The sequence below is a fragment of the Sus scrofa genome, chromosome 5 (assembly GCF_054392235.1).
Source record: "Sus scrofa isolate SSC_HxYL_T2T_F1_AM1 chromosome 5, Sscrofa_HxYL_maternal_Yorkshire_Landrace_v2.0, whole genome shotgun sequence".
NCBI lineage: Eukaryota > Metazoa > Chordata > Mammalia > Artiodactyla > Suidae > Sus > Sus scrofa.
In genome coordinates this window covers 66774978-66789874 of record NC_139387.1, presented here as the reverse complement: position 1 = coordinate 66789874, position 14897 = coordinate 66774978, and the positions used below count along the sequence as shown (strand labels likewise).

At 44.6% G+C, this 14897-nt stretch overlaps 1 protein-coding gene across 1 annotated transcript in view; it reads left to right on the top strand.

Annotated features, from left to right (window-relative positions):
* The window catches only part of BORCS5 (BLOC-1 related complex subunit 5), a 104125-nt gene extending 94787 nt beyond the window's left edge, over positions 1-9338 (top strand). The window contains 1 exon segment of the mRNA NM_001430873.1: positions 8708-9338. Coding sequence (NP_001417802.1) covers positions 8708-8938 — 231 coding nt within the window. The 3' untranslated portion in view covers positions 8939-9338.
* The last annotated feature ends 5559 nt before the right edge of the window (positions 9339-14897 follow it).

Below are 14897 nucleotides of genomic sequence, written 5' to 3'. Positions count from 1 at the left end.
AAATTTATGGGCGTTCCCATTGTGGCACAGTGGAAACAAATCCGACTAGGAACCATGAGGTTGTGGGTTCAATCCCTGACCTCACTCAGTGGGTTAAAGATCTGGTGTTGCCGTGAGTTATGGTGTAGGTCGTAGATGCCACTCGGATCCTATGTTGCTGTGGCTATGGTGAAGGCTGGCAGCTATATCTCCAATTCAGTCCCTAGCCTGGGAGCCTCCATATGCCCAGGTGCAGCCTTAAAAAGCCAAAAAAAAAAAAAAAGGAAATTTATGTAATTTTTTTGGCTGCTCGAACCCAGGCTTCAGTGGTGAAAGCACCAAATCCTAACCACCAGACCACCAGGAAACTCCTTATGTAACAGTTTTTGAAGCAGTGTACTCTTGTTGGAGAAGATACCATTTATTAAAACTCTTCTGCTTGCTTTCAAAAATAATTTTAGAAAAAAAAATATACATACATGTGAGTACACACATATATTTTTATTTTACCATGTTGAGTAGCACCAAACAATGGTAATAGTAACTCATCCTCATGGCTGAACATAAAAGTCAAAAACACATGGAAGGACTTGTATGCTAATAATGATTTTAGTTGTTATGTAGTGTTGTTATGTAGGGAACTTTGGGATGAGTAATGGGACTCTGTGGTAAGATTTTCAGTAGCAGAAATCCAGAACAAAAATAAAACATGTCAGCAAAAAATACAATGGTGAATTTTCCTGAGTGATGTGTAAGCCTTGGAGACGGTTAATGTAAGAGGGCTGAGGCATAACAATAGCTCCCCGCCTTTACAACAGAGATCCATGTGCCTATTTGAAAATCTTAAAAGTGTCATCATTTTTTCTACCCTTCTTTACTTAATCTTGCTTTTCTTTCTTTCTTTCTTTCTTTTTGCAGGGGGCTGAACCTGCAGCATATGGAAGTTCCTGGGCTAGGGGTCAAATCAGCTGCCAGCCTACACCACAGCCATAGCCAGACCACATCAAAGCCTCATCCGCAGGCTACACCACAGCTCACGGCAGTGCCGGATCCTTAACCCACTGAACGAGGCCAGGGATTAAACCGGCCTTCTCATGGATACAAGTCGAGTTCTTAACCTGCTGAGCCACAACAGGAACGCCTAATCTTGCTTTTCAAGTTTTCATGTAAAAGAGGTTTCTCAACATAGTCTCTGTTTCAGTTCACATTTATTTTATTGGATAATGATTTTTATTTTTTTCCATTATAGCTGGTTTATAGTGTTCTGTCAATTTTCTACAGTATAGAAAGGTAACCCAGTCACACATACACATATACATTCTTTTTTCTCACTTTATCATGCTCCATCATAAGTGACTAGATATAGTTCCCAGTGCTATACAGCAGGATCTCATTGCTTATCCATTCCAAAGGCAATAGTTTGCATCTATTAACCCCAAATTCCCAGTCCATCCCACCCCTACCCCTCCCCCTTGGCAACCACAAGTCTGTTCTCTAGACCTAAGTCTGTCTTACGTTTAAGTCATTAAGCCATTTTGAGTTAATTTTTGGGCCTGGTGTGAGGGTGTGTTCCAGTTTTATTGATATACATGCAGCTGTCCAGTTTTCCCAGCACCACTTGGTGAAAAGACTGTCTTTTTCCCATTTTATATTCTTGCCTCCTTTGTTAAAGATTAATTGACTGTAGGTGTCTGGGTTTTATCCCTGGTTCTCTTTTCTCTTCCATTGGTCTGTATGTCTGTTTTGGTACCGGTACCACACTGTCTTGATGACTGTGGCTTTGTACTGTTGCCTGAAGTCTGGGAGAGTTATGCCACCTGCTTGGTTTTTGTTCCTCAGGATTGCTTTGGCACTTCTGGGTCTTTTGTGGTTCCATATAAATTTTTGGATTGTTGTAGTTCTGTGAAAAATGTCACGGGTGATTTGATAGGGACTGCATTGAATCTGTAGATGGCATTGGGTAGTATGGTCATGTTTACAGTATTATTTTTTCCAATCCAGAAGCATGGAATATCTTTCCATTTCTTTGAATCCTCTTGAATTTCCTTGATGAATGTTTTATAGTTTATTTATTCCTAGGTATTTGTTTTATAGTTTATTTATTCCCAGGCATTGGATTTTTAGGGATGCAATTTTAAAAGATATTTTTGTATTCCTTTTCTAATATTTCATTGTTAGTATACAGAAGTGCATCAGTTCACATATGTCTTATAATTTATGGAGCTCTGTTTTCCCCGGGAGCTGCTCCAGGTGATTATACCTGTTATCTTCTCATTCCTCACATTAAGTGAGGTAAGTCCTATCATTATCCCTGGTTTAAAGGTGAAAAAATTGAGGCTCAAAGAGGTTAAGTAATTGGTTAAAGGTCATAAAGATAATCAGTCATATGCACACCCAGGATTTTGACCCAGTTCTGCCTGATAACACAGTCTTTACCTGAGCTTTGTGTACTTGGCCATAAAGCTGGAATGATTCCTCAGACTCACATGAACTCTGGTTCTTTTGTTGCTTCTGTGGAAACCCTCTCTCTTCCTGTGAGGCCACCCCTCTCAGAGTGACTCAGAGTGACATCAGCTCCAGCTCAGAGAGGCTTCAGATGTCTAAACATGTCCTTTACAGGGTCTGGTTGGTCACTTCCCACCTGAGGGAAAAGCTCTGGGGAAACCTGGAAGGTGAGCTCTTGAGAATTTAAGCCAATGGGTCTGAGAACACCTGAGTCCTTTTCTGCCACCTCAGCTCTTTTGGGAGAGTCCCCGGAACAGGTTTCTCCAGAGGTGAAGTGCACAGCCCCGGTGGGTGCTGGCATCATGAGTGGCCACTTCTCCTCTGGCTGCAGTAACTACCCAGAGACAGTGGATGGTATTCAGGATAGTCTTGATCATGGACTCGAAGCCTCCAGGGTCCTCAGAGTGATTTGAGAACTGACCAGAATGTTTTCTCCTCTATACTCCTGGGGCTTCTGCAAAGGAGTTCTGGGGGGACTACTGTCTGGTTCACATCCAGCTACTCATTTTCCCTGATCTGTAGTCCAGCTTACTTAGCAGTCCTGCGGGGTCCATCTTTAGGCAGGTTTTGCTCTTTTACCTCCTTGGATCTTTCATCCCAAGAGGGCTGGGTCCCACTTGGAGCTAATCTCCAGCAGGCCTCTTCCCTGAGGTCCTCACTCACTTCCAGGGGCTCTTCACTGTACCCCCAATGACCCCCCAACCCCCGCCAGCCTTCTGTTCTTTTGAATAAATTCCTTTGATATTCAGCTCATCAGTTGGAGGCATACTTTCCTGGAAAGGATCTTAATTCTCCCTTTAAAGGTCTTAAAAGCAGACTTTCTTTAGAAATTCAATGAATGCTTTAATGAGGCAGAGGCCAAAGTCAGTTCTCCTGGAAAGATCCCAAATTTGGATTTTTTCTTAATATTGAATTGTAAGAGGTCTTTATATATTCTGGATGTGTCTATTATCATATATATATGTGTAGAGTATCTTCTCTTTGTGGTTTGCCATGTCATTTTCTTAATTGTATCTTTCAAGGAGAAGGGGTTTTTGGTTGTTTTTTAAATTTTATCGGTGCATAGTTGACTTACAGTGTTGCTTTAGTTTCAGGTGTACAGCAAAGTGAATCAAATATCCATTCTTATAGGTATGACAAACTACTGAGTAGATTTCCCTGGGCCATACAGTAGGTTCTTGTTAATCATCTACTCTATATAGTAGTGTGTATATGCTACTCCCATCCTCCCAATTCCTCCCCTACCCGCATGGTTTTCCCTGTGGTAACCATAAGGTTGGTTTTGAAATTTGTGAGTTTCTGTTCTATAAGCAAGTTCCTTTGTGTCATTTTTTATTAGATTCCACATATAAGTGGTACCATATATTTGTCTTTCTCTGTCTGGCTTCACTCAGTATGATAATCTCTAGGTCCATCCATGTTGCTGCAAATGACATTATTTCATTCTTTTTTTATGGCAGAGTAATATTCCATTGTATATATATTATGTACCACAACTTCTTTATCCATTCTTCTGCCAAAGGACATTTAGGTTGTTTCTGTGTCTTGGCTATTGTAAATAGTGCTGCTATGAACATAGGGGTGCATGTATCTTTTCAAATTATGGTTTTTCCCTGGATATATGCTTAGGAGTGCGATTGCTGGATCACAGTTTTAATGAAGATCAATTTAACCTTTTTTTTTGTTTGTTTTATGGTTAATGTGTTTTGGACCTAAGAAATCTTTGCCTGTCTGAAGGTAGCAAAGATTTTTCTATGTTTTCTTCTAAAAGTTCTATAGCTTCTATGTTTAGGTCTGTGATCTATTTCATGCTCATTTTTGCAAGGGCTGAGGTGTAGAGATTCAGGTTTATTTTTTCCCCTTATATAGAGATATAGTTATACTCCCACAAATTGTTGGAAAACTTTCTTTTCCCCATTAAATTACCTTGGAAACTTTGTAAAAAAAAATCAGTTGAACACATATGTTTAGATCTGTTGCTATACTCTGTTTATTTTATTGATCTGTACATGTCTGTCTCTATGCTAACGCCACTCTATCCTGATCACTGTTAGCTTTATATTAAGTCTTTAAATCAAGTACTGTAAATCTTCAAACTTTGTTCTTTTTCAAAATTCTTTTGACCATTCTGTTTACTTAGAATCGGCTTGTCAAATCCTTCTGGAATTTTGATTAAAATTGTAAATCAATCTATAAATTGATTTGGCAAGAACTGACATCTTTGTTTGCTGTTTTACTTTTCAGGGTCTTGCTTGTAGCTTATGGAAGTTCCCAGGCTAGGGTCAAATTGGAGCTGTAGCTGCCGGGCTGCGCCATAGCTCACAGCACCACTGGATCCTTAACCCACTGGGCGAGGACCGGGATCAAACATGAGTCCTCATGGATACTGTTTGGGTTCATTACCACGGAGCCACAGTGGGAACTCCACAATTGATTATATTGACCTTGCACCTCTGCAAAATTCACTTGTTGGATTTATTAGTTTTGGGTAGACTCCTTAAGAATCTTTTGTAGTAGGTACAGTATCATGTCATCTGCAGATAAGACCCTTTTACTTATTCCTCCCTGGTTCCTATGCCTTTCGTTTCTTTTGGTTGACTCATTACACAAGCTGGGTCCTCCAACATTGGATAGAGGGATGGGAGTGAACATCCTTGCTTGTTCGTAATCTTAAGGAGAAAAGTGTCTTTCACCACTAACTGTGTAAGCTGTCTTTTTTTTTTTTTTTTTTTTAGCTTTTTATTTTAGGGCTGCACCCATGGTATATGGAAGTTCCCAAGGGCTCCAGTGCCGGCCTACACCACAGCCACAGCCACAGCACCACCAGATCCTTAACCCACTGAGCCAGGCCTGGGATCGAAAGCTACCTCTTCATGGATACTAGTTGGGTTTGTTACCGCGGAGCCACAACGGGAACTCCAGCTGTCATTTCTTGTAGATGCCCTTTATTAGATTGAGGAAGTTTCCTTCTGTTCCTTATTTGCTGGAATTTTTTTTATAATTGAATTTGTTGAATGCTTTTCCTGCACTTATTGAAATGATTATATGATTTTTAACTTTGATTATATGGAAATGGCAAGTTCCTTTGATTTTCAGATGCTGCAAAGACTTATCATATCCTTAGCTAAACTTCTCGGTAATGATATAATATCTTTTTTTGTAAGTTGCTAGATTTGGGTTGCTAAAGTTTTGGATTTATTGCTGGCAGTGTACCAACCAGGTACACAAGGTATTTGGAGCCACATTAGACGCCTTCCACAGATATGTCTAATGTCTTAGTAAAGGCTGTACTTACACCCACAAATAACCTTACCTCCTTTGCCACCTGCCCTTTGAGATGTGCTGCCTCCAGAGACAGTTTATGGATATGCGGGCAGGGTTTGACGTTTGAGTCTAAGAGTCAGTGGTGAGTTGGTGAGTTCCTTAGGGCAGAGAGCTCATCACATTCATTCTGTCAGTGTAAGATTGAATCCAACTGGTGTTACAGAGACCTGGGATCAGGGCGGCTTCCACAGAATGGAAGTTCATTGTTCTCTCCCAGGCCTGGTATGACTCTTATCGGGAAAGTCCTCATGGACCCAGACTTTGCCGACACAAGGATTGTGTCTGTAGTTGTTCTCGTGGTCCACAGGGGCTGCATCTGCATTTCAGCAGCAGCAGAGGGAGGGAAGGGACGGAGGAGAGAAAAGGAGGAGCAGGCAGCAAACTTTTAAGGAAGCTGCCTGGAAGCTGCCATGAGAGACTGCCACACATACGTGACCTTAGTCATGTGCTCACAGCAAGGCCAGGGTTTTGAGGCACAAGTCGTGTGGAATAAATAGTCCTTCTTAGTTGGAAAATCTAATGGTTTTTTGCATTTCAAATGGTTTTTTTCTGGAAGTACCTGAAACAAAGTTATTTGCAACATTTCCCCTTTTGGACCCAAGCTTCCTGGAATAATAAAGTCATGTTAACAGAGAGTGGAAGAGGAAACTCATATTAATGTGCACAGCACACCATGTGAGTGTACATGGTTTTGGTTCTCAATATTTGTATTGCTAGGACCTTGCGTGGTGCACGGCGCACAATGATACTCATGTCTGTGGACTCCATGTGCTGCATTTCTGCTTCCTTGGCAGAATCTTTGTGCCAGAATAGCAGTAGGAAAGGTGAACATGTTCCAGATTGTCACAATGGTAATAAGATTCAGGAGTTCCCGTCGTGGCTCAGTGGTTAACGAATCTGACTAAGAACCATGAGGTTGTGGGTTCGATCCCTGGCCTTGCTCCGTGGGTTAAGGATCTGGCGTTGCCGTGAGCTGTGGTGTAGGTTGCAGATGCGGCTCGGATCCTGCGTTGCTGTGGCTCTGGCATAGGCTGGCAGCTACAGCTCCGATTAGACCCCCTAGCCTGGGAACCTCCATATGCCGCTGGAGCAGCCCTAGAAAAGGCAAACAAAACAAAACAAATGGTAAGATTCAGAACTGCATTAGTTGCTGACCTGGCCTAAAGTCATGTCAGACATGCTTGAGTGAGTCTGTAGCTGGGCTTCGTGGTTCATACTAAGGTAGGGGCTAGGGGTCAGGAGCCCCGTTGTCTCAAGACAGCAAAGGGCAGGGGCCGGAGAAGTAGGCATTACCCATTTCAGTACACATTTCCAGGTATCAAAATCTTACTGGTACCAGAGGGAGACTTTCCTTGCAGCACTCAGAAGGAATGGGAAGGGATTGAAAAGACGGTAACTTTTCTGTCAGGTGATTTGATGTGCTCGAGGTATAGATTGTGTCCACCTTGTGTGGAGTTTCCCTCTCTGGTGGATTTTGTTTTTTCGCCCTGCACCCTCCCTTTCACTGGCTGGTTTTTTGTCCCCTTGGCATTGCAGAACAAGGGGCAAGAGAACCAGTATAGAAAAAACAAGCATTAAGTTCTTCTAACACTCTCCCCACACACTCACCATCCCTCCCCCCGCCCAACACATATAAAAATAGAACCGTGGCGTTCCCTTTGTGGCTCAGTGGGTTAAGAACCCGACATGGTGTCTGTGAGGATGTGGGTTTGATCCCTGGCTTTGCCCAGTGGGTTGAGGATCTGGTGGTGGTGTGGCTGTGGTGTAGGCGGGCAGCTACACCTCTGATTCAGTCACTGGCCTGGGAACTCTCATGTGCCACAGAGGTGGCTGTAAAACAAAACAAAAAAACTGGTTATTTTTTGGGCAGGCTTAGGGAGGGAGGACTGAGTCTCTTAAATGTTAAGAGTGTTGAATGTTTTGATTTTGTCTTTATCACACCACTTTTGGCTCTGCTGTGACTTACATGGTGTGCCAGTACTTCACCCAACACCGGGGTTGGGCAGGGCTGTGCTTCTCAGAGAGACAGGAAGGGTTGAGGTAGCATTTGAGCTTTGGGACAGAAATGTGAATCCCAGTGGTGTGACTGTTTCTTCCCTGGTTGGAGAGGGTGTGGATGCAGGTCCGTGCGGGTGGGGTGGGGGGGTGGTTTACAGGCATGGACACACTGTTGGTCCCTTCCCTGTTTTTATCCAGGTAAAGGTTCCAAAGAGCTTCACCAGGGGAGGAAAAGAGGTCACAGAAGGGGAGCCCAGAGCTTCAAGTTTGACAGGGTGGGGGGTGCACAATTCAGCCCTCACAGTTTTCGAGGCACGGGAGAGACCTGACTCGGTTGGCATTTGCTGTCCTGGCCGGGGGTGCCACCCCAGCTGCGCAGCTTCCCTGCAGTGACTGCAGCCACCAGGGAGGAGGGAGGAAGCAATCCTGAGCTGGTGTGTTTGCATGTGTCACCTCATTGCGTCCTCACAGCAACCCTGCAAGTCTGCAGTCAGTTCCCTGGTTTTGGAGATGAAGAGCCTGAAATAGAAAGGATAAGAATTAGCCACTCAAGTGGCAGAGCCAGAGTCACACCCTAGTCTGTCTGATTTCCAAACCCAGGACTCTTTCCTGTAGATAGAAAGAGCTAGAAGCCCCAGGGTCTCAGCCAGGTCTCCGTAGCTCACGCTCCCAGAACACAGAGCTGGAAACTGTCTCTGCTGCCTCCCTCGGAGGCTGGTTCTGGGGCAGTGGCTGGGAAGGGCCGTGTTGGGGAAGGTTTTTTCTTATGCCCAGTGCATCCTGGAAAGCTGGTCACCCCCCTGTGGCCTGCGGGCTCAGCACCTGTGTGCTTATCCCCCCTCCTCATGACAGGATTTGTTTCCACCGGACTAAATGCGTCTCGCTTCTTTCCCTTCTGCAGATGGATCTGTCTGTAGAAACCCTCTTCAGCTTCATGCAAGAGCGCCAGAAAAGATACGCCAAATACGCAGAGCAGATCCAGAAGGTCAACGAAATGTCGGCTATCCTACGCCGCATCCAGATGGGTATCGACCAGACGGTGCCGCTGCTGGAGCGGCTCAACAGCCTGCTGCCCGAGGCCGAGCGCCTGGAGCCCTTCAGCATGAAGCCTGAGCGGGAACTCAGGCTCTAGCCACTTCACCCCACCAGCTGTGGGCGTAGATCAGCATTGCCAGGGCCCTGGGACGATTGGAACCACAGTCATGGGAGGTGACCGAAGGCCACTGGAGGCGTTGACACTCCTGAGGGCAGGGGAAGCGGTCCAGCCCCGCTAGAGACCCGTGAGGCCCAGCCCTTCCCTCCTGCACTTTCCCTGCAAAGCCAACAAACCAACTCTCAGTGGTCACCGAAGGTGGAACGTCTGAACTGTTAGGAATTCTTTACAGAACTTTGCCTCGGGAATTATTTTTATTTTGTTTAGTTGCATTTTTTTTTTAATTGACAGTGTCTATTACCTAGTCTTAGCTTGCAGAGTGAAAATGTCAAGGGTAAAAATATTTTAAGAAGCTCTGTGTTCTTGATGCCTTGGTGCCATTTCTCTCAGTAGGCTGTCTGGGTTGTAAACATAAAGAATGAATTTAATCCAGGTGTGTGTGTGTTGTGCTCCCATCGCAACAGGTTTTCATCTGCCTGGTGAGACACTGGCATTGCTACGGTGTCAACTTAGTGTGTCCCTCCCATGTCATCATCAGAAACTGAAGACTCCCTTTCCACACCCTCGTTGGGTTCATCTCCCGCTGGTCACTGCTTTCCTTGATGCAGATACACTGTTGGTTTCCTCTTACTACATCTGCACTGGCGGGACTGTAGGTTTTGTAGGCAAGTTTTAGCCAGCACATGCTTTCTAGCTTGGTGCCGTCAGGCTCACCCAGCAGGCGTTCCCGGAGCCCACTTGATGGGCCAGACATTGTGCTGGGGATACAAAATAGGCTGTGTTGTCCTGGCCCTTCTTTCCTACAGAGAAAAAACTCCCAAGTGCTGCTCAGTTGCCATGGGGGTTTAGGAAATAAAGCAATTTGAGTAACCACAAAAGTACTTAGTGCACTACTTTGCACATCATAAATGGATGAAAAAAACTGCAGAAGCAAAGAAGTGGATCGTAGAACAGGTCTGGGCAGGCAAACTGAGACCAGGAGCCGCGGATCGAGGGAGGTCATTGGGGCCAGGATATCATGCTGGTCTCCATGGGCTCCCTGGATTCCTCCAAACCTCAGCAGTGTTTGTTATGTGTCCAGACAGCCTTCAGTAAATTTATAAGGTTAAAAATCGACCCCACTTAATTTACCATCTCTCCGGTAAACTTTATCTGATTCTAATCTCGGATTTTATTTGGACACTATCTTGTAAGGCTCTTAGAACCTGGAATAAAATGTAGGACATAAAACAGCTGGCTGATAGCAGAAATACGACCATTCTAAGTTAAATGGAATTTTTTTTTCTTTTTTTTTTTTTTTTGGACCAAATCTGGCATAAGAAGGTTCCCAGGCTAGGGGTCGAATCAGAGCTGTACCTGCCAGCCTATGCCACAGCCACAGCAATGCCAGATCCAAGCCACATCTGCAACCTACACTGCAGCTTGTGGCAACACCAGATCCTTAACCCACTGAGCGAGGCCAAGGATTGAACCCATGTCCTCACAGACACTATGTTGTCAGGTCCTTAACCCACTGCCACTGAGCCACAGCAGGAACTCCAAAAAAAATAATTTTTTAAACTTTAGACATGGAAAAAAATCAACAGCTTCATTGATTTTCTAAAAACCAAAAGCTATCAAGATTTTTCATTCCTTCTGAGGTGGAAAGACAAGTTTGAAACCAGAGCCAAGGGAAGAGGCCAGGGCAGCACCTGCCTTCTTCTTTGCTCCTTAGGAAGGTGGGTAAAGACATCCAGCCCGAAGAGATAAAGTGGTCTGAGGGAGCCAGGGAGGAACTGGAAGCAATGAGGTGGGCATGGGGAGCTCCACCTTTATTTAAAGTTTGGGTCATGCTGGTGAAATAATTTCGTCCTCCCCCCCCCCCTTTTTTTTTGCCCGCCCCGAGGCATATGGAGTTCCTAGGCCAAGGATCAGATCCAAGCCGCAGTCTTGACCTAAGCCACAGCTGTGGCGATGCTGGATCCTTAACCCACTGTGCCAGGCTGGGGATGGAACCTGCATCCCAGCGCCCCCAAGATGCCACTGATCGCATTGCACCAAAGGGAGCTCCGAAGTTCATCTTTATAATGCCTTTGATGGTGAGGATATTGGTAGGGCTTTAAACTACTTTTCTAAACCATTTCTAGAGGAATTCATTAGAGAATACAAATCAAGAAAGATGGTCTGTAACTTTAGAAACCTGTTAAATAGCTACGGTTATTCTAAGAAATGTCATGGAGGGGAAGGCAGCAACATTTATTGAATCACGCTTTCCGCCTACCCCGCCATATGCAATGCTCCTTTGATGTATTCAATTTCCATGTAATTGAGGATCTGGTTCTGGACTATATTTGAACCATTGATCTTTCTTTCCATACTGTTTCATGCTGTTTTGGTTTTCCACACTCTTTTATTTTTATTTTTATTTTTTTGTCTTTTTAGGGCCATACCCATGGCGTATGGAGTTTCCAAGGCTAGGAGTCAAGTTGGAGCTGTAGCCACTGGCCTACACCACAACCACAGCAATACCAGACCTGAGCCATGTCTGTGACCTACGCCACAGCTCCCGGCAACACCAGGTCCTTAACCCACTGAGTGGGGCCAGGAATCAAACCTGCATCCTCATGGATACTAGTCAGATTCATTTCCATTGAGCCACAATGGGAACTCCTCCACACTCTTTTAATATTATAATTTTTCAATACATTTTAATATCTGATATGGCCAGGAATTCCCTTGTGGCTCAATAGATTAAGGATCCGGTGTTGTCACTGCAGTAGCTTGGGTCGCTGCTATGGCACGGGTTTGATTCCTGGCATGGGAACTTCCATATGCTGCAGGTGTGGCAGGAAAAAAAAAAAATCTGATATGGCTAGACTAAATCCCCACCTACTTCGATGACTGTTTTTCCTCCCTTCACTTTTTTTTAACTTCAAATGGCAGAAAGGTTGAAAAAATAATATAAGGCATGCTCATATTTCCTCACCCTAGACTGACAAAAAGTGGCTTTTTTAACCCCGCACCATCATTGTCTTTTTTGGAGTTCCTGGAGTACACAGAACCCGGCTCTGAATAGAGACATGCTTGTAACTTCCCAAGAAGGAAGGGCTGGTTGCCTCCAGAGCTGTAAAAACAGCTCAAGGATCAGGTTCCGTTACCCTCACTACACCTAATACAATTTACAGATAAACACAATTTACAAATGACAAAATGATATGCAGACTAAGCCTATAAGAACAGAGCTTTCTCATTGTGTTGCAGCAGCTGAAGGTCTATGCATGGCAGAAAGGCCAGGCCGGCCTGATAAACTTCCCTGCCAGCCTGCTCTCCATCCAACCCTTTTCCTTCTTATAAAGACATTAGACAGAACATGGTGTTAACCTACATTTGGACCCAAAGTTATGGGCTACCTACTGGGTAGAAGCAGAGAGGTAAGAACAATAGGCAAAACTGATGTGTCCTGAAATAATTGTAGTTAATATTTATGGCGTGTGGTGGTTTTGCCATGTTGTCAACTTTGGCTAAGCAGAATTCCGTATTCCTTTTTGGTGAGTGTTGGCCACCAGAGAAATTTGCATGAGATTTGTTAGTGGAAGTAAAGCAATGGGCATATGCATTGAATGACAGTCACCAGCTATCAGGACAGTTCCTGTTGCATTTCATGCACATTTTCATGGATCTCTTGCATCTGTGGTACTGCGATGAATGTACAGGTATGTGTATCTTTTTTTGGTACGTTAATTAAATTTTTTCTTAATTTTATTACATTTATAGGTGTACAACAATCATCACAGCCATTTTATAGCATTTCCATCCCAAACTCTCAGTGCATCCCCCCACTCCTGAACCTGTCTCATTTGGAAACCGTAAGTTGTTCAAAGTCTGTGAGTCAGTATCTGTTCTGCAATGAAGTTCATTGTATCTTTTTTTTTTTAGATCCCACATGTAAGTGATAGCATTTGATGTTGGTGTCTGTCTGACTGACTTCATTTAGCGTGATAATTTCTAGGTCCATCCATGTTGCTACAAATGCCGTTCTTTCCTTTTAATGGTTGAGAAATATTCCATTGTATATATGTACCACATCTTCTTGATCCACTCCTCTGTCGATGGGCATTTAGGTTGTTTCCATGTCTTGGCTACTGTATATAGTGCTGCAATGAACATTGGAGTACATGTGTCTTTTCGAGTCATGATTTTCTCTGGATAGATGCCCAGGAGTGGGATTGCTGGATCAAATGGGAGTTCTATGTTTAGTTTTCTGAGGAGTCTCCATACTGTTTTCCACAGTGGTTGCACCAATTTACACTCCCACTAACAGTGTAACAGGGTTCCTTTTTCTCCTCACCCTCTCCAGCACTCTTACTGCTTGTAGACTTTTGATGATGGCCATTCTAGCTGGTGTAAGGTGGTACCTTAGAGTGGTTTTTATTTGCATTTCTCTAATAATAAGTGATGTTGAACATCTTTTCATGTGTTTTTTGGCCATCCGTTTGTCTTCTTTGGAGAATTGTCTGTTAATATTTTACTTTTTCTGATGGATTCTGGGGAAGGACACTCTAGGATGTTTCGGGGATGGGGAGGAGGCCTGGTGTTGTTCAAGTGCCCTGGTTGGAAATTTCCAGGCTGGATCTTGGGTGAGACATTTACATTTCCTTGAGCCTCATTTTCCACTCCCCTAAAGCATGAGCCGGTCTGGGTGGCCTCTCAGGCCCTCCTGGCTCTTAGTTGCCAAGTCTGCAGTTCTGAGAGGTCACTTTCTAGCGACAGTAAGGAGCATCTTCCCCTGCTGTGCCTGAGCTGTGGCCCTGGGTCTTGATAGCAACGTTAAATTCCGAGTTACCAGGGGAGAGCTCCTGTCCTTCATTTTGTTAATTATGAATTAGGTGAACAGAGACCCCTTCTTGTAAAGACCTGTTACGCTGGTCAGTCTGCTCACCGACATTTATGAAACCCCATCAGATCGATCGCTATACTGCAGCCTCATGTCACTACTTGAAATGGAGGCTCAGCAGAAGGGGTGTATTATGTACATATAAACTTATAATAAATGAATTGCAGGTTAAGAGCAGGGATGGATCCCATGAACACCTCTGCAGTTACTTTATACATTTCACGTCTGTTTCCCTCAGTTTTATCATTCTTAGTAATTTATGTTCTCTGCCAGAGTGAGTATTTGATGAAATGTTTTTTTTTTTTATTTTTTTGTCTTTTTGCCATTTCTTGGGCTGCTCCCGCGGCATATGGAAGTTCCCAGGCTAGGGGTCCAATCAGAGGTATAGCCACTGGCCTACGCCAGAGCCACAGCAATGCAGGATCCGAGCCATGTCTGCAATCCACACCACAGCCGACGGCAATGCTGGATAGTCAACCCACTGAGCGAGGCCCAGGGATCGAACCCGCAACCTCATGGTTCCCAGTCGGATTCGTTAACCACGGCGCCACGATGGGAACTCCTGATGAAATGTGTTTTTGAGGACTCCACACCTTAAGATATAGGCGTGCACTCAAGAAATGGGAAAAAAAAAAAAAAAAAAAAAAAAGGGTTTGCTAGCTGAACAGTTAGCAAACCCGACCAGCATCCGCGAGGATGCGGGCTTGATCCCTGGCCTCACTCAGTGGGTTAAGGATCTGGCATCACTGTGGCTCTGGCGTAGGCCTGCGGCTACAGCTCCGATTGGACGCCTAGCCTGGGAACCCCCAGATGCTGCAGGTGTGGCCCTAAAAGACAAAAAGATCAAAAAAAGGGTTTGGGGATTTGCTGATATGGCTCAGGGGGTCAAGGATCCGACACTGTCTCTGTGAGGATGCAGGTGTAGGTAAATACCGTGTGAGTACAGTGAGTAGGTAAATACCGCAAGCTGTGGCATAAGCTGCAGATGTGGTTCAGATCTGGCATGGCTGTGGCTGTGGCTGTGGCTGTGGCTGGCAGCTGCAGCTCTGATCCGACCCCTAGCCT